The 19079-nt window shown below is 41.9% G+C and overlaps 1 protein-coding gene across 2 annotated transcripts in view; it reads right to left on the minus strand.

The window, feature by feature from the left end:
* Positions 1-6979: 6979 nt before the first annotated feature.
* LOC126109791 (angiotensin-converting enzyme-like) overlaps positions 6980-19079 on the minus strand; it is a 267091-nt gene continuing 254991 nt past the window's right edge. For both annotated transcript variants that reach the window (XM_049914847.1, XM_049914848.1), the window contains exon 12: positions 6980-7082. In XM_049914847.1, the coding sequence (XP_049770804.1) occupies positions 6980-7082 (103 nt within the window). The remainder of the gene's footprint in view (positions 7083-19079) is intronic.

A 19079-nucleotide genomic window follows, 5' to 3' on the forward strand; every position in this document is an offset into this window, starting at 1 on the left:
TGCGCTGTTTTCCACACCTTATGTTTTGATGGTAACGTCTTTTGTCACCCTCTCATCAAACGTGTAATCACGTGGCATATCAGGCCAAACTGACGTCTCATCAGCGTTCCCTATTTGGCCCATCGGAAATTATTCTCTTTCCGAAGTAGATTGATATACCGTTGAAATTCTATAAGTTTTTTTCTCAAAAGCCTGCTACAGCTATCGGCATTCATAAGGCGATCAACATATTCACGGTTAGCCTTAAAGTGCTGCCTCGGTATAATAAGAACTCTCTTTTCTTTTGTTTCTTATGGTGTCAGTAGTCACAGATTGCCCATTCTCCCTCCTTTCACGTACGAATTCCAAAACTTTTACTTCAGCGTCAAAATGTCTTCCTTTGCGAGGACCAGAGAATTTCTTTTTAGTATTGGCAGTTGCAAATAACGCCGATTTCGGTTTCTTCCACAAGCGAATGTTATTCTCAGCTACAATTAACTGTCATCCTGCCCTCCTGTTACCGTATTTTTTAGCGTAAAAATGTTCTTAACGCTTGAAGGTTCTCTGTTTGCCTTCCATGTTGCGGCTAATGAAAACAAACGAAAATAAGCAAACAATAATATAACGAAGTTCGGAATTACAGTTACGCTTTGTGACGTACGGAACAATCCTAAATTTCAACGATGTTGCCCGTAAAGGACGGATTCAAGTTTGTACTCTTACGTATAATGCGCCATCGAATATTATGCGAACCTCAGTTTTGAATACCGTACGTTGATATATATATATATAAAGGTGCGCTTCAGATTCGCTTAAATACGGTAATTCTTTTCAACTGTACAAAAAATAGTGATAATTTGGAATGAAAAACGGTATGAACATAAGATTACACCAGTAAGATCGGGAAGGGGAAACAAAAACACGGGAAAAAACTGTCTCGTAGCTGCATGTGGCTTTGCTATACTTTTAGAAAATGACATTTGCTGTAAAACAATTTAACATTCTATAAGAAATAGTAGGATCGCTTCAAGAAGTTCTGCAAAAGAAAACAGTTTTCTTGCAAACATTAAAAATGCATCGAATTTTCTGAAGACATACTGTCCAAATTGAAAAAGGTTAAAAAAGTTTGTCTTGGGGAGATAATCCAAGCCAGTAGTTTGCTAAGAGCTGGTATGGACTGAACAATACATATTATATGAAGGGCATGTGGTATAACCAAAGACTTTACAACAAAACATGCCTGTGTCCTTGGAGCACAACGTTGGTGATCGGAAGAATGCTGTTTCCTAAGAAGATATATAGCCTACAGTTTTATAATAATCAAAACTCGAGGTAGATGAGGCTTTTAAAAAGACACGTGAACAACAATGTGTGTTAGTGCAGTTCCGCAATAATCAGTATTATGCAGTGGTATGGAGAATTAAAGATGATCATACGTTTTACTTACGAGGGTCAGTAATTTGATTAATGTAGGGTAGGATATGAAACATACAACTATAGGTAACGAAGTTTGACGCAACAGGCGCGACACGAAATCGACAGAAGCAAGAAGACATTCAAGTAAGTGACGGTATTCGAAATACAACAGCCACGTCAACATAACAACCAGACGCAACACTGTAAAGTTACGCTTTCCATTTTCATTCCAGTCAAAATTTTTACTGTCTGTTGTAATAACTATCACTAAACCTCTCTCCATTTATCACTGAGAAACAATGAGTTTTTGATTGTGTTTTTTCGTACTGCAATTTCACATCTCAGTGTCATATGTACACAATGTCAAAACACATTGACTGTATACTGTGTGTTCCATAAATACTGCAAGCTTAGATCTGAAATAAATGCTCTATCCAGAAAACCTTATTTCGGTTACCAAAACTACTGGAAGTCACTTTTGCGCTTTAGATTCTTTCTTTTCCTGTCCATCCAGCCAATTTGTTCAACTGTTCTTGTAATCATTCCGCATCACTGATATTTTCTCCCTTTTTAAATACCTGTCCTCATTTAACCAATTCATTTGTTAGGGATGATAATTTTTGTGATTCAGCGATAGGGGACGAATTAAACAAATTGCAGGGCTCAAGTAAAACATGAATAATTTCCATTGTCCGCCTAAGAGAGCAGAGGACGAGAGTCAGCGTGGTTGATTCTCCATAATTTTCGAAATTTTGAGCGCGATGGATTGAAGCTGCAGTGTTCATCCTTACATGTCGGTGTAAAAGGTGTCACGAAATCAGCCAAGTAAAAAATCCGTGCATTGCACTCGTGTATTTACGTATATAAGCCGATTTCCAAATTTTTCTTGTGAGAGACCACGAGTGCCACATAGGTCCGATTCGAAATTTTAAATGCTAATATTCTATTATACTGTTCGTGTTGTGCCGGCCAGGGTGGCCGAGCGGTTCTAGGCGTTACAGTCTGGAACCGCGCGACCGCTACGGTCGCAGGTTCGAATCCTACCTCGGGCATGGATGTGTGTGGTGTCCTGAGGTTAGTTTGGTTTAAGTAGTTCTAAGTTCTAGGGGACTGATGACCTTAGAAGTTAAGTCCCATAGTGCTCAGAGCCATTTGAACCATTTGTTCGTGTTGTTTTCGCATAATCTTTCACTGATTGCGTCAATACTGGTGTGATTGCCCCCCTCCCCTCCCCGCCCCTCCCCTATCTCTCTCTCTCTCTCTCTCTCTCTCTCTCTCTCTCATTTCCGTGTGCCGCGAGAAACTTTTCCCATACCATATCGTTAATTGTACACACAATTTGTGCTTTTTAGACACTTTTGGCATCACTCAAAACAAACAGTCCATAATTTCACTATATATTTACATTGGGTAGATGCATTTTGGAGCCCTTTTATATAGACACTTTTGCTTTGAACATGTTTCCTGTCATATCGATGAACATTCCTCCTGAGACATCCTGTATGTTCAGTGAACTAGATAAAGAAGCAATAGTGTCATATGTCAACGAGTAACTTGAAACTTTTATCTAAGGACAGGAGCATGCGATGCAGGAACTGTGGATCAAGTTTAAAAGAATACTTGAACATACACACTGCATAGATATGTACCTCACAGAACAGTTCATGCTGGGAGGAAACCATCCATGGCTGACAGTCACTGGTAAGAAATTCCCAAAGAAAGAGAGACTACTGTATTACAGTGGTAAAACAAAGCAGACAGCTATAGATACAGAGATTAATTCTTGTACTACTGAAAGATGAGTGGAATAGGTATTAGTGTCAGTGGTGTTGAGAAACAGCTGAAATTGTTACAACTGTACAAAGTTCCAGGACCTAACTGAATCTTACTGAATTTGCAGCAAACTCTTTGCCTTTACAAATGTCTGCTTGTGTCTATGTATGTGTGTGCGCGAGTGTATACCTGTCCTTTTTTCCCCCTAAGGTAAGTCTTTACGCTCCCGGCATTGGAATGGCTCCTTACCCTCTCACTTAAAACCCACATCCTTTCGTCTTTCCCTCTCCTTCCCTCTTTCCTTATGAAGCAACCGTTTGTTGCGAAAGCTTGAATTTTGTGTGTTTGTTTGTGTGTCTATTGACCTGCCAGCGCTTTCGTTTGGTAAGTCACATCATCTTTGTTTTTAGATATGTTATTGTCATTACTACTACGACTATTATGCATACTACAACTGTTTACCACTACTAGAGTCAGCAGCTCCAGTTGGAGATGTACTGCCAGTATTAACTTTGTTCATTAACTCACACTGCTACTTCAGACACCAAAATCATGTTAACACTGATTGTCATATTAAAACTGTTATTTCTTAGGTAACTGTGGTGCAATAAAAGGTACCCCTGGTCCGATGTAAGATAAGGCCTGATGGTCCTAATCAGATCAAGTTAAATAAATAAATAAGAATAAAACAACAGCACCTCAGATCACTTTGTTCAACTTTCAGTAGTCAGTTACATTCAGGAAAGACTGTTTATTATTGGTTTGCAGAATTCTGTTGCGGTCGTGCTTCCACGAGTGATGAACTTTGCGGAAGGAGACCGAAATTGGTTGTTGTTCCAAAAATCATTGATGCTGTACACAACATTATTGAAGAGGGTCCACAGGCAATTTATCATGAGATAGGAGCATCTTTAGGCATAATGAGGCCTGTAGAATATTCCATTTTGATGAACATGTAGCTCGGAAAAAGGGATTATCTGAAGCGTTCAACACAACTTCACTAACTCACAACCAAGCTGTCAAATTCCATCTAACCTAGGATACAACAATTTGTTTTGTGTCACCAATGGAATAGGAAGAACAACCAAAAACATTGCATCATTTCTCATCATATCAGTTCCAGTTGTCATCAAACAGTCAACTATATGACAGAGAAAAACATTGGATTCATATCTAGCTGCTGTATTTTACTTATTTATAGCATAACAACATATTTTTGTTCTTTATATCAATCAAAAAATGCACTGAAGGCGATTTTCGTCACCTCAAGAAACTGTTAAATCCTTCCAAAGCCATGTGTGAATGTATCAACATCAGAGTGGAAAAAATATTTCCAGAATTGGTTCAAATGCATCCAAAAATACATAACTTTTGAAGTTGAATATTGTTAGAGACGATCAAACAACTTGTTCCAATATGCTTACTTCCGTTATTTTCATTAGAGCATGCCCTCTTATGTTGAATAGTAAACTCCCAAGTAAATTTACTGGTACATTCTTGCAGATGTCCAAACAAAATATCTTAAAGCATTGCTGAATTTTAGTGAATGTTATACATGCAGAAGTAATTACTTTCATGCAAGGATAATTTCCAAACTTCAGTTGTACTTACCAGAAACACCAAAAAAATTCATTCAAACTGTTCATCAGTGTTCAAATGAGACATGGGGCAACTAAGGGATGTACACAGTCACTTTCCCACACTTTTTATGAGTGGAACAGAAAAGGGAATGACTAGCAGTGGTACAAGGTACCCTCTGCCATGCACTATATGCTGACTTGTGGAGTATTTATTTAGATGTAGATATAACTTACTTCCAAATAAGGCAGAAGTATAAACCTGCATTCTTGGTGTAGTCAAGCAGAACACATTGTATCTGCGATCTTCATTATGACAATTTGGCTCGTGTGCACTGGTCAGTCTGTCAGTGTATCTCGAAGGCTCGTTTCAAGTGTACTCTGTGCATGTGTTTATTGTCAGTTTATGGCAACAAAAACATCCATGAGAAGATGCCTGTGGAATTGGTGTCCACCACAGCAACATCATTTGAAAATCTGACCATAGAAGAACATAAAACCTGCCTCATAGTGGTCACTTGCAGTCCACAATGCCAACTGATACACACTACACAGAAATTTTCATTCATGGGTACCATGAGGAGAAAACAGCACAACTGTGAACTGCCCTGTTGGAGGCAAATGACAGAGCTCTGTCAATCCAGACAGTGCGCAACCATTTCCACACGATCAGTTTGGTCTCCGAGTAACGTTTAATAATAACAGTACAAACTCCGCAGCACTGTAGCTCGTGAATGGGGGCAATGGAACACATGGAATGGCAACAGGATGGATGGCTTCAGGTTATCATCATCAGTGAGAGCAGCATTTGTCCAACACTTCACAATCGGCACAGAAGATGGTGGAGTCTCAGTCATTAAGTCAGTATTGTTGTCACAGTGCTAATCTTAGTTAAGACTTCTTCAACTCTCTGTGCACACTGTGCATCAACAGGACATAAATATCCACTTCTTATGATACTCTGTGTACCCATAAGGGTAGCTGACAACATGATTTTACCTTTTTACAGAAGATTTTCTTCTAAACAATTCAATATTCACTCTATAGATTAGTCTAGGAGTTCTCAGTATGGTTCCACATTTCTCCTACAGAGGCAGAACTACACTAAATTCTCTGAACTGTGCTTCAGCTTTTCCAGACACAGCTTTAAATGTCCAGGATGAAGCACTTTTGAACTTGAGTCAACAGAAGAGGCACTCATTGAACTCCTTTACGCTCAGAACTTTAGTCATGAAACTAAGGAACTCTCAACACATGGTACGTACCACCTTGATCTACATTATTGACAGGTAGTGCTGATCACATTGCTGTTCTTTCCTGAAGCGAACTATTACTCCATTTCTAGTGGACTTCCTGACTGCATCCAGTTGAAGAGAAAGCTCAGACACTTTAAATACATGGATATGGCTGACAGCCTTCTGCTTCTGTCACAAGTTCTTTGTTACAGTTGTATACAAAACTCAGAAATTTAGGTGCCTGCTTGTGCCTGTTGTTGATTATAACTGTAGAGAAGAAGGAAAATAATTAAAATCTCTTGCTGTCCTTTGATCACATAACAACAGAATCCTGCATAAAAATTGTTTCATGTTTAATAGAACACAAGTATATTTTGTTTTCTAGGAGGATGAAAGTGCCATGGAAGTGTGGAAAGGCCTGTTTCTCATAAAGAAGCAACACCAATGTGTGTTACTATCAAAAGTTTACATATCTGCTCAACAAAATAACAATAAAAAAAGATATGATTTAGTCCCCCCCTGCAAAAAAATTACCACTGTTTTGATCTTCATTTTGACAATCTAAATATAATTAATTTCCCTGTAACAAATGCAACAGTATAATTGCAGAAAATGCTGCTTTTCTGTGAGGCACCAGAAGAATACTGGAACATAGGGAGTGAAACTCTGTTTATTGTTGCACGTGCTATTACTGCCTTTTCTGTTTTGTCATCACCAATTATGAAACAACTGGAAATATCTGGACTGAGTGCACCAGTCACTAACTCCTTCTCAGTTGACTGGCTATAGTGGGGTAAAATGTCTCCCTTCTACATTTTCTCCAACAAGCTTCTGATTTGATCGTCACCTCGTATGGTAGCACCAGAAACTAGCAGTACCTTTCGGACGCACTAACGTACTCACTAGTTAACCTATCCCACTGACCAACTCTACCTGTCCTTAGCAGAATGCAGCTCAGCATGTGGAAGGCTGTGGAGTAGCTATGCAGTGCAGTGGTACTCACTTTATGTAGGGGATGTTGGCAACCACGTGGTACTTCGACCCGGGGTCAAAGTCGATCTCCGACCTCAGCACGGGTGGCTTCACTCCACTGTAGTTCTCCCTGGAAGAAAATGGTTCACATTCATAAAAAAAAATTTGACACTAACATAAATTTGTTTGTAGCTACTGTATCTGTGACTTTTAATCCAGCTGCATCCTACATAAATGGCACCGTTGGCTTTACTTTTGAGACCTGGAAATTTATGAAACTAATTTGAAGAGTGTCACATTGTTTACAGATTAATACCAGAGTAAATCTTTCACTGTGAAAAAGAATTTGTAAAGTAGGAGAGATGGTTCTGGGAGAAGCAAACCTGTGAGGCTGGGTTGTAAGTCATACCTGCATGCTCAGTAGGTAAGAGCACTGCCCACAAAAGACAAAGCTCCACATTTGCATCCCTGTCTGGCAGACAGTTTTAATGTGTCAGCATGTTTTAAAAAGCTTCTTCCATAATGTGCTTTTTTTGACTATTCATTTTTGCAGTGATTTGATTTAAATCTGTTGTAACTAGTTAGTGTAGTTTTTGTTCATCAGTTAGTAGATGGAGATGTAGATGTAGAACTGATCTGCTCCTCAGTCATGGGGCCATTCTAAGACCATTGTGTGAACATCCCCACTGTCGGAAAATCTGTGACTGCTACAGATCATTTCTTCATCTACATCTCCATCTACATGGTTACTCTGCAATTCACTCATCAGTGCCTGGCGGAGGGTTAATCGAACCATTTTCGTACTACTTCTCTACCATTCCACTCTCAAATGGCACACGGGAAAAAGGAACACCTAAATCTTTCCGTTAGAGCTCTGATTTTTCTTATTTTATTATGATGATCATTTCTCCCTACGTAGGTGGATGTCAAGAAAATATTTTCGCATTTGGAAGAGAAAGCTGGTGATTGAAATTTCATAAATAGATCTCACCGCAAAGAAAACCACCTTTGTTTCAGTGACTGCCACCCTAACTCACACATCATATCAGTGACATTCTCACCCCTATTGTGCGATAAAACGAAACGAGCTGCCCTTCTTTGCACTTTTTCAATGTCCTCAGTCTCAGTCCTACCTGGTCAGGATCCCACACCGTGCAGCAATATTCCAGCAGAGGGTGGAGAAGTGTAATGTAGGCTGTCTCTTTAGTGGGTTTGTTGCATCTTCTAAGTGCTCTGCCAACAAAGTGCAATCTTTGTTTTGCCTTCCCCATAATATTATCTGTGTGGTCTTCCAAATTTACCAGGTGTACCGGTATGAAATGAGCGTATTTTTTGTGAAAATGAAACACTAATTTTGAATTGAAAAGTAAAAACATTTTATTCAAAGTACTGACCACTGCTTTCTATACATTTTGACCACCTTTCCGGCAATTTGTGGACTCCACGCCAATAGAAATGTTCATCTTTTGAAGCAAACCAATCAGACACTCAATTTTCGACTTCTTCATAGGAATCAAAGTGTTCCTTAGCCAATGCGTGACCCATTGATGAAAACAAATGGTAGTCGGAAGGGGCCAAGTCTGGTGAATACGGCAGGTGGGGTAGCAGCTCCCAGCCAAGTGTTTTGATTGTACCCTGAACCAGTTTTGCTTTGTGTGCAGGTGCACTGTCGTGTAAAAAAATTACTTTGCCATGTCTTCTGGCCCATTCTGGTCTTTTTTCAACCAATGCATAGTCCAAATTGATCATTTGTTGTCTGTAGCGATTAGTATTCACAGTTTCACCAGGTTTTAGAGGCTCATGATAACCACACCTTTCTGATCCTACCAAGCACAGAGCATTGTCTTCTTGCCGAATCGATCTGGTTTTGCAGTCGATGTTGATGGTTGTCCCGGATTAACCCATAATTTTTGCCATTAAGGATTCTTAAAATAAATCCATTTTTCATTGCCAGTAACAATTCGGTGCAAAATTGATTTTCTTTCATTTCTTTGAAGCAAAATTTCGCAAATGGTTTTTCGGTTTTCCATCTGTCTTTCATTCATGTGACACCCATTTTCCACACTTTTGGATCTTTCCCACAGCTTTCAAACGGTCGGAAATTGTTTGTTATGTAACATTTAGCATTGCTGCAATTTGCTTCTGACTCAAAGTATCATCTTCATCCAATATTACTTGCAATTTGGCGTCTTCAAACTTTTTTGGTGGTCTTCCACATTCTTCATTTCTTGCATCAAAATCATCATTTCTGAACTGTTGAAACCATCTTTTGCATGTTGCTTCTGATAGAGCACGATCACCGTATGCCTCGACAAGCATTCAATGCGACTCTGCAGCACTTTTTCTCAAATGAAAACAAAAAATTAATGCTTTCCGCAAATCATCACTTTCTGGTACAAAATTCGACATTGTTAACACGATGAAAACATATGATGATGTTTGTTCCATGACTTGATGTATACTAAATATCTTTGACAGATGTCATACCAACCAAACAAAAAAAATTAAGGCTCGTTCACAACAAATGTTCCCTATCGACACATTTGTATCTTAACGCTCATTTCATACCGGTACACCTGGTAAGTTGCTCATAATTGTAATTCCTAGGTATTCAGTTGAATTGACAGCCCTTGGATTTGTGCGATTTATCGTATACCCAAAATTTATCGGATTTCTTTTAGTACCCATTTGGATGTCCTCACACTTTTCTTTGTTTAGTGCCAATTGCCACTTTTCAAACCACACAGAAATTCTCTCTAGATCATTTTGTAATTGGAATTGACCATCTGATGATTTTACTACACCGTAAATTACAGCATCATCTGCAAATAATCTACGGGGGCTACTCAGAATATCACCTAGATCATTTATGTAAATCAGGAACGGCAGAGGGCCTATGACACTACCTTACGGAACACCAGATGTCATTTCTGTTCTACTCAATGATTTACTGTTTATCATTATGAACTGTGACCTCTCTGAGAGGAAATCACGAATCCAGTCACCCAACTGAGACGATACTCCATATGCACACAATTTGATTAATAGTCGCTTGTGAGGAATGGTATCAAAACCCTTGTGGAAATCTAGGAATATGGAATCGATCTGAGATCCCTTGTCAACAACACTCATTACTTGCACAAGAACAATATTTTCTGAATCTGTGTTGGTTATGTATCAATAAGTCATTTTCTTCAAGGTGATTCATAATGTTCAAGTGCAGTATATGCTCCAAAATCCTACTGCAAATTGAGGTCAGTGATTTGGGTCTGTAATTCAATTGGTTACTCCTATTTCATTTCTTGAATATTGGTGTGACCTGTTCTACTTTCCTCTGTTGCTAGGACACTGTCATCTGGTTGATGTTGATGGCGTTCCTTCCCGACTGGCATCGCCTACATCTGTGCGGCCTCGGTGAAACTGTTGGCTCTACGGTCAGATGTGACATTGCGTTTGATCCACATACCACCAGAATTTCACTGTGAAACAGTGTGTGATTTAGATGTTTCACCCACAAAAATCTTACTGTTCAGCATACTTCAACTTTTGAGGATATTACCAGTTGCTGTGCCATTTCCCTCCCACACCATGATGCACGTGTTAACTGTACCACAGCAGAACTGTGTGTGCAGAAAACTCAGAACATACACTCTCTTCTGATAATGGACCAAACTTTTTGCATAGTAGTCTTAGGGTGGGATGACGTGTGTAACTTACTTTCAATGAACTTTTAATTAACTACAGTTGTGAATACAGTGATTCACGCTTTAAATGGTCTCAAAAAATGTTATCAGGCTCTTAGTGCACTCTTATCTGCAAGAATCTCTCTCCTGGAACATTCAAAATTTCAACAGTTGAACACTCAAACCACTGCAGCCCTCTCATAGTTGTGGAAATGAGGTCATGTCACATCATTAACCAATATTGAGTTTACTGTTTATTGTGCAACTAGTTTTGGTCAAAGACCATTACCCAGCACAGAATTTTGTTAACAGCAGGAGTCATATGCCTACTTAAAGAAAAATCTCATATAAAGATGTGAAACAAATACTAACAAAGAGATAGAGGGGCTGGCCAGTACTTACCTCAGCTCAGTACAGCCGATAGATACACATAAAACAGAACCGAAAATTTACATTCCTAGCTTTCGGAACAAATGTTCCTTCATCAGGGAGGAGAGAGGGGAAAGAAAGGGAAGAAGGGAAAGGAGATTCAGTTACTCACAACCCAGGCTGTGAAGCAACAGGGAAAGGAAAATAGGTAGGGTAGCAAGGATGGAGGCATGGTTGTCAGAGGGAAGCCAAAGATATTCTACTGTAAGTACTGTGCCAGCTTCAAACCAAAGAGGATGCATACAGAAGTAAAGAGGTATATAGTATAAAGATAAACACAACTATGTAGGATGAAAAGATGCATGAATGGCTAAAGAGGAAAGGGAAAGAGGAGAAGACTGAAGAGTAAATGGGAGTGAGGTTGTTTAACGTAGGTTTAGTCCAGGGGGATGGCGGGATGAAAGGATGTGTTGGAGTGCAAGTTCCCATCTCCGCAGTTCAGAGGGACTGGTGTTGGGTGGGAGAAGCCAAATGGCACATACGGTGTAGCAGGTTCCTAGGTCCCTAGAATTATGCTGGAGGGCATGCTCCGCTACTGGGTATTGGGCATCTCCTAGGCGGACAGTTCGTCTGTGTCCATTCATACGCTCAGCCAGTTTAGTTGTTGTCATGCCGATGTAAAAGGCTGTGCAGTGCAGGCATGTCAGTTGATAAGTGACATGTGTAGTTTCACACGTGGCCCTGCCTTGAATTGTGTATGTTTTACCAGTAGCGGGGCTGGAGTAGGTGGTTGTGGGGGGATGCATGGGGCAGGTTTTGCAGCGGGGTCGGTTACAGGGGTAGGAACCGCTGGGTAGAGAAGGTAGTCTGGGAATATTGTAGGGTTTAACAAGGATGTTACGGAGGTTAAGGGGGCGACGAAAGGCAACTCTGGGTGGTGTGGGGAGAATTTTGTCAAGGGATGATCTCATTTCAGGGGTTGACTTGAGAAAGTCATATCCCTGGCGGAGTAATTTGTTGATGTTTTCGAGGCCAGGATAATATTGGGTGACAAGGGGGATGCTTCTGTGTGGTCTGGGGGTAAGAACATTGTTGTTGGACGGGGAGGAATGTATTGCTCGGGAGATCTGTTTGTGGACAAGGTCTGCAGGATAGTTGCGGGAGAGGAAAGCACTGGTCAGGTTATTGGTGTAATTGTTGAGGGATTCATCACTGGAGCAGATGCGTTTGCCACGAATACCTAGGCTGTAGGGAAGGGAGCGTTTGATGTGGAATGGATGGCAGCTATCAAAGTGAAGGTACTGTTGTTTGTTTGTGGGTTTGATATGGACAGAGGTGTGGATGTGAGCTTCAACAAGATGAAGGTCAACATCCAGGAAGGTGGCTTGGGTTTTGGAGAAGGACCAGGTGAAATTCAGATTCGAAAAGGAGTTGAGGTTATGGAGGAAATTAAGGAGTGTTTCTTCACCATGAGTCCAGACCACAAAGATGTCATCTATAAACCTATACCAGGCCAGGGGAAGCAGCTGTTGGGTCTTCAGGAAAGCCTCCTCCATGCGGCCCATGAAGAGGTTGGCATAGGACGGAGCCATCCTGGTTCCCATGGCCGTTCCCCTGATTTGTTTGTAGGTCTGGCCTTCAAAAGTGAAGTAGTTGTGGGTGAGGATGAAGTTGGTAAGTGTGATGAGGAACGAGGTTTTTGGAAGATCTTCGGGTGGGCGTTGGGAGAGGTAGTGCTCAAGGGCAGAGAGACCATGGGTATGTGGGATGTTTGTGTAAAGGGATGTAGCATCTATGGTGACAAGAAAGGTTTCAGGTGGGAGAGGAGTGGGAATGGATTTGAGGCGTTCTAGGAAGTGGTTTGTGTCTTTGATGTAGGATGGGAGTCTGCGGGTGATAGGTTGGAGGTGCTGGTCTACCAGAGCTGAGATACGTTCGGTTGGGGCTTTGAAGCCTGCTACAATGGGACGGCCAGGATGGTTCTCTTTGTTGATTTTGGGTAATAGGTAGAAGGTAGGGCTACGTGGCTCAGGTGGAATGAGTAAGTCTATGGAAGCCGTTGTGAGGCCTTGTGAGGGACCTTGGATTTTTAGGATTTTTTGCAGCTCAGTCTGGATGGAGGGAATGGGATCCTGGGTAACAGCTTTGTAGGTTGAGGTGTCGGAGAGTTGACGCAGTCCTTCTGCCACATACTCCACACGGTCAAGTACGATAGTTGTGGAGCCTTTATCCGCCGGGAGGATGACAATAGAGCGGTCTATTTTCAGCTCCTTAATGGCACGGGATTCAGCTGGGGTGATGTTGGGGGTTGTCGGGATGTTCTTCAAGAAGGACTGGGAGGCAACACTGGATGTGAGGAATTCCTGAAATGTCTGCAAGGGATGGTTTTGGGGGAGGGGAGGAGGATCCCTTTGGGAAGGCAGTCGGAACTGTTCTAGACAGGGTTCAACACTGGGTCTAGTATTTGGGGGCTGTGTTTGGGTAGTGAAGTGATATTTCCAGTTGAGGTTCCGGGTGAATGAGAGGAGATCTTTAACCAGGGCAGTGTGGTTGAATTTAGGTGTGGGGCTAAAGGTTAAGCCTTTTGATAGAACAGATGTCTCTGGAGGAGAGAGGGATCTGGATGAGAGGTTTAGGACTGAATTGGGACTAGTGATATGTGGCATTTGACTGTGGTTATAGTTGAGATTTGGTCTGTGTGGGGTATGTGCTGGGATGGGGAGATTGAGTAGGGTGGCTAGGCTAGGTTTGTTGGCTATGAGGGGGGTTTGTTGAGGGTTCTGTTGTGGTTGGTGTTTGTGAGGGATAGGGAGAGGGACCCCACGTCTTAGGTGTTGCACTAGCACTGTGGATAGTTTTTTCAGGTGGTGTGTGGCATGGAACTCAAGTTTGCAGCTGGCTTCTAGGATGATGTTCCTGAGTGTGTTCTCCAAGCAAGGGTTTGAGAGGTGAAGGACTTTGAAGAGAGATGGGAGCTGTTGGGAGTGGTGGTTACATGAAGTAGTGTAGAGATTCAGGATAAGTTGGGTAAGGGCTAAGGATTGAAGGTTCTGGAAGTCCAGGAGAGGCTGGTGGAAGAAGGAATTGCACCCGGAGATGGGAACTTTTAAGGTAAGCCCTTTAGGGATAATTCCAAAGGTTAAGCGGGACCGGAGGAAAAGTATGTGGGATTGCAGTTTGGCTACGGTGAATGCATGTTTCCGGAATGAATGTAAATAATGTGGTATAGGATTAGGGTACATAGTGGGTAACTGGTGGGTAGGGAAATTAAATAACTAAAGTTGAAATAGTAATCATAAGAAGGAATAAAACGGGGAGGGAAGGACGAGAAAGAAAGAAATTGTGTTGGTAATGTTCAATACCAAAGGAAGACCACTAAATAAGAAAAATACGGAAAAAGTTGACCAGACCAAGCAAGTATGTCCAGATCAGGGGAAAAAGAACACACGTTGCTCAAAAACAGAGATAGCGAGTGGCGAAAAAAAGATCGCGCGTGCCGCAAAAGCGATCGCGCGTGCCGCAAAAAAGATCGCGCGTGCCGCAAAAAAGATCGCGAGTGACGCAAAAAAGATCGCGAGTGTCGCAAAAAAGATCGCGGGTGGCGCAGAAATGTCCCAAAAAATTTTCTTGTGGCAGAGAAAGATAGCCAATGACACAAAAATATCACCAGCAACAATAAATCGACGGAAATGGATAATACTGGTAGGTGTGGAAGAGATTGTAGGCAGTGATTGTTGGCTGGGAAACAGCGAATAATGAACGTTAAAACTATGGAATGTTGAATAAATAAATCAATAAATAAAAAAGAGAAGAGGACTATAAGCGGAACAAGATAATAGGAGGAAGATGAAACTAGCACAGTTGGTGACGAAAATATTTATTTATGTATATATAAAACACTGAAGAAGAGAAAGTGTTAAGATGACAGACGTAAGTAATAGCTAACAAAAGGGACAAAACAATGAAGGATGTGGACCATATAGGTGATTTAAATGATTAATGTAAAATCTCATATAAAGATGTGAAACAAATACTAACAAAGAGATAGAGGGGCTGGCCAGTACTTACCTCAGCTCAGTACAGCCGATAGATACACATAAAACAGAACCGAAAATTTACATTCCTAGCTTTCGGAACAAATGTTCCTTCATCAGGGAGGAGAGAGGGGAAAGAAAGGGAAGAAGGGAAAGGAGATTCAGTTACTCACAACCCAGGCTGTGAAGCAACAGGGAAAGGAAAATAGGTAGGGTAGCAAGGATGGAGGCATGGTTGTCAGAGGGAAGCCAAAGATATTCTACTGTAAGTACTGTGCCAGCTTCAAACCAAAGAGGATGCATACAGAAGTAAAGAGGTATATAGTATAAAGATAAACACAACTATGTAGGATGAAAAGATGCATGAATGGCTAAAGAGGAAAGGGAAAGAGGAGAAGACTGAAGAGTAAATGGGAGTGAGGTTGTTTAACGTAGGTTTAGTCCAGGGGGATGGCGGGATGAAAGGATGTGTTGGAGTGCAAGTTCCCATCTCCGCAGTTCAGAGGGACTGGTGTTGGGTGGGAGAAGCCAAATGGCACATACGGTGTAGCAGGTTCCTAGGTCCCTAGAATTATGCTGGAGGGCATGCTCCGCTACTGGGTATTGGGCATCTCCTAGGCGGACAGTTCGTCTGTGTCCATTCATACGCTCAGCCAGTTTAGTTGTTGTCATGCCGATGTAAAAGGCTGTGCAGTGCAGGCATGTCAGTTGATAAGTGACATGTGTAGTTTCACACGTGGCCCTGCCTTGAATTGTGTATGTTTTACCAGTAGCGGGGCTGGAGTAGGTGGTTGTGGGGGGATGCATGGGGCAGGTTCTGCAGCGGGGTCGGTTACAGGGGTAGGAACCGCTGGGTAGAGAAGGTAGTCTGGGAATATTGTAGGGTTTAACAAGGATGTTACGGAGGTTAAGGGGGCGACGAAAGGCAACTCTGGGTGGTGTGGGGAGAATTTTGTCAAGGGATGATCTCATTTCAGGGGTTGACTTGAGAAAGTCATATCCCTGGCGGAGTAATTTGTTGATGTTTTCGAGGCCAGGATAATATTGGGTGACAAGGGGGATGCTTCTGTGTGGTCTGGGGGTAGGAACATTGTTGTTGGACGGGGAGGAATGTATTGCTCGGGAGATCTGTTTGTGGACAAGGTCTGCAGGATAGTTGCGGGAGAGGAAAGCACTGGTCAGGTTATTGGTGTAATTGTTGAGGGATTCATCACTGGAGCAGATGCGTTTGCCACGAATACCTAGGCTGTAGGGAAGGGAGCGTTTGATGTGGAATGGATGGCAGCTATCAAAGTGAAGGTACTGTTGTTTGTTTGTGGGTTTGATATGGACAGAGGTGTGGATGTGAGCTTCAACAAGATGAAGGTCAACATCCAGGAAGGTGGCTTGGGTTTTGGAGAAGTACCAGGTGAAATTCAGACCTCTACCTCTCCCAACGCCCACCCGAAGATCTTCCAAAAACCTCGTTCCTCATCACACTTACCAACTTCATCCTCACCCACAACTACTTCACTTTTGAAGGCCAGACCTACAAACAAATCAGGGGAATGGCCATGGGAACCAGGATGGCTCCGTCCTATGCCAACCTCTTCATGGGCCGCATGGAGGAGGCTTTCCTGAAGACCCAACAGCTGCTTCCCCTGGCCTGGTATAGGTTTATAGATGACATCTTTGTGGTCTGGACTCATGGTGAAGAAACACTCCTTAATTTCCTCCATAACCTCAACTGCTTTTCGAATCTGAATTTCACCTGGTCCTTCTCCAAAACCCAAGCCACCTTCCTGGATGTTGACCTTCATCTTGTTGAAGCTCACATCCACACCTCTGTCCATATCAAACCCACAAACAAACAACAGTACCTTCACTTTGATAGCTGCCATCCATTCCACATCAAACGCTCCCTTCCCTACAGCCTAGGTATTCGTGGCAGACGCATCTGCTCCAGTGATGAATCCCTCAACAATTACACCAATAACCTGACCAGTGCTTTCCTCTCCCGCAACTATCCTGCAGACCTTGTCCACAAACAGATCTCCCGAGCAATACATTCCTCCCCGTCCAACAACAATGTTCCTACCCCCAGACCACACAGAAGCATCCCCCTTGTCACCCAATATTATCCTGGCCTCGAAAACATCAACAAATTACTCCGCCAGGGATATGACTTTCTCAAGTCAACCCCTGAAATGAGATCATCCCTTGACAAAATTCTCCCCACACCACCCAGAGTTGCCTTTCGTCGCCCCCTTAACCTCCGTAACATCCTTGTTAAACCCTACAATATTCCCAGACTACCTTCTCTACCCAGCGGTTCCTACCCCTGTAACCGACCCCGCTGCAGAACCTGCCCCATGCATCCCCCCACAACCACCTACTCCAGCCCCGCTACTGGTAAAACATACACAATTCAAGGCAGGGCCACGTGTGAAACTACACATGTCACTTATCAACTGACATGCCTGCACTGCACAGCCTTTTACATCGGCATGACAACAACTAAACTGGCTGAGCGTATGAATGGACACAGACGAACTGTCCGCCTAGGAGATGCCCAATACCCAGTAGCGGAGCATGCCCTCCAGCATAATTCTAGGGACCTAGGAACCTGCTACACCGTATGTGCCATTTGGCTTCTCCCACCCAACACCAGTCCCTCTGAACTGCGGAGATGGGAACTTGCACTCCAACACATCCTTTCATCCCGCCATCCCCCTGGACTAAACCTACGTTAAACAACCTCACTCCCATTTACTCTTCAGTCTTCTCCTCTTTCCCTTTCCTCTTTAGCCATTCACGCATCTTTTCATCCTACATAGTTGTGTTTATCTTTATACTATATACCTCTTTACTTCTGTATGCATCCTCTTTGGTTTGAAGCTGGCACAGTACTTACAGTAGAATATCTTTGGCTTCCCTCTGACAACCATGCCTCCATCCTTGCTACCCTACCTATTTTCCTTTCCCTGTTGCTTCATAGCCTGGGTTGTGAGTAACTGAATCTCCTTTCCCTTCTTCCCTTTCTTTCCCCTCTCTCCTCCCTGATGAAGGAACATTTGTTCCGAAAGCTAGGAATGTAAATTTTCGGTTCTGTTTTATGTGTATCTATTGGCTGTACTGAGCTGAGGTAAGTACTGGCCAGCCCCTCTACTTAAAGAAAAAGTATGTCAAAAATATAACATTTATAATCAATGTTTAGTTAATTATTAACTGACAGCCTATACATCCACCTCTGCACGATTAATATTATATTTTTTACATTATGTCTTTTATGTATATATGTACTCAAACAAATGTTACATATAAGTACAAACTATGTAGGAAAGTTAATTCAACAGCAATAGAGTGTTTTTTAAATCTTGTCAAGGAACAAGAGTGGAAGGATGTTTATAGTGCCAATAATGTAGATGATAAATATAATGCTTTACTTAACACGTTTCTCATGCTCTTTGAGAGTTGCTTTTCATTAGAACATTCTATGTGGGGTACTGGCAGTAATGTGCAGCCTGGGTGGCTGACTAGTGGGATAAGGATATCATGTAGAACAAAGTGGGAATTATATCAAAATGTTAGAAGTAGTCTCAATCAAGCTACAGTAGCCCACTACAAACAGTAGTGTAAGATGTTTAAAATTGTTATTAGGAAGGCAAAGACTATGTGGTATGCAAATAAAATAGCTAATTAACAGGATAAAATTAAAACCATATGGTCAGTTGTGAAGGAAGTGTGTGGTCAGCAGCACAACGTCGACGATATAAAGTCAGTTCACAGTAAAAATATTTCTGTTGCTGATAAATCAGATATATGTACGGTATTTAACAATCATTTTCTTACCATTGCTGGTGAAATATTCCTCTGTGATACAGACAAGGGGAGACTGAGTCAATAATTAAATCACTGAAGACTAAGGACCCTCATGGATATGATGGAGTGCCTAGCTGAATATTAAAGTACTGCGCTGCACATGTTAGCCCTGTACTTAGCCATATTTGTAATTTTTCCTTTAGTAATAATCAGTTTCCTGAATGATGAAAGTACTTAGTA

This window comes from Schistocerca cancellata, chromosome 12, assembly GCF_023864275.1.
Source record: "Schistocerca cancellata isolate TAMUIC-IGC-003103 chromosome 12, iqSchCanc2.1, whole genome shotgun sequence".
Classification (NCBI taxonomy): domain Eukaryota; kingdom Metazoa; phylum Arthropoda; class Insecta; order Orthoptera; family Acrididae; genus Schistocerca; species Schistocerca cancellata.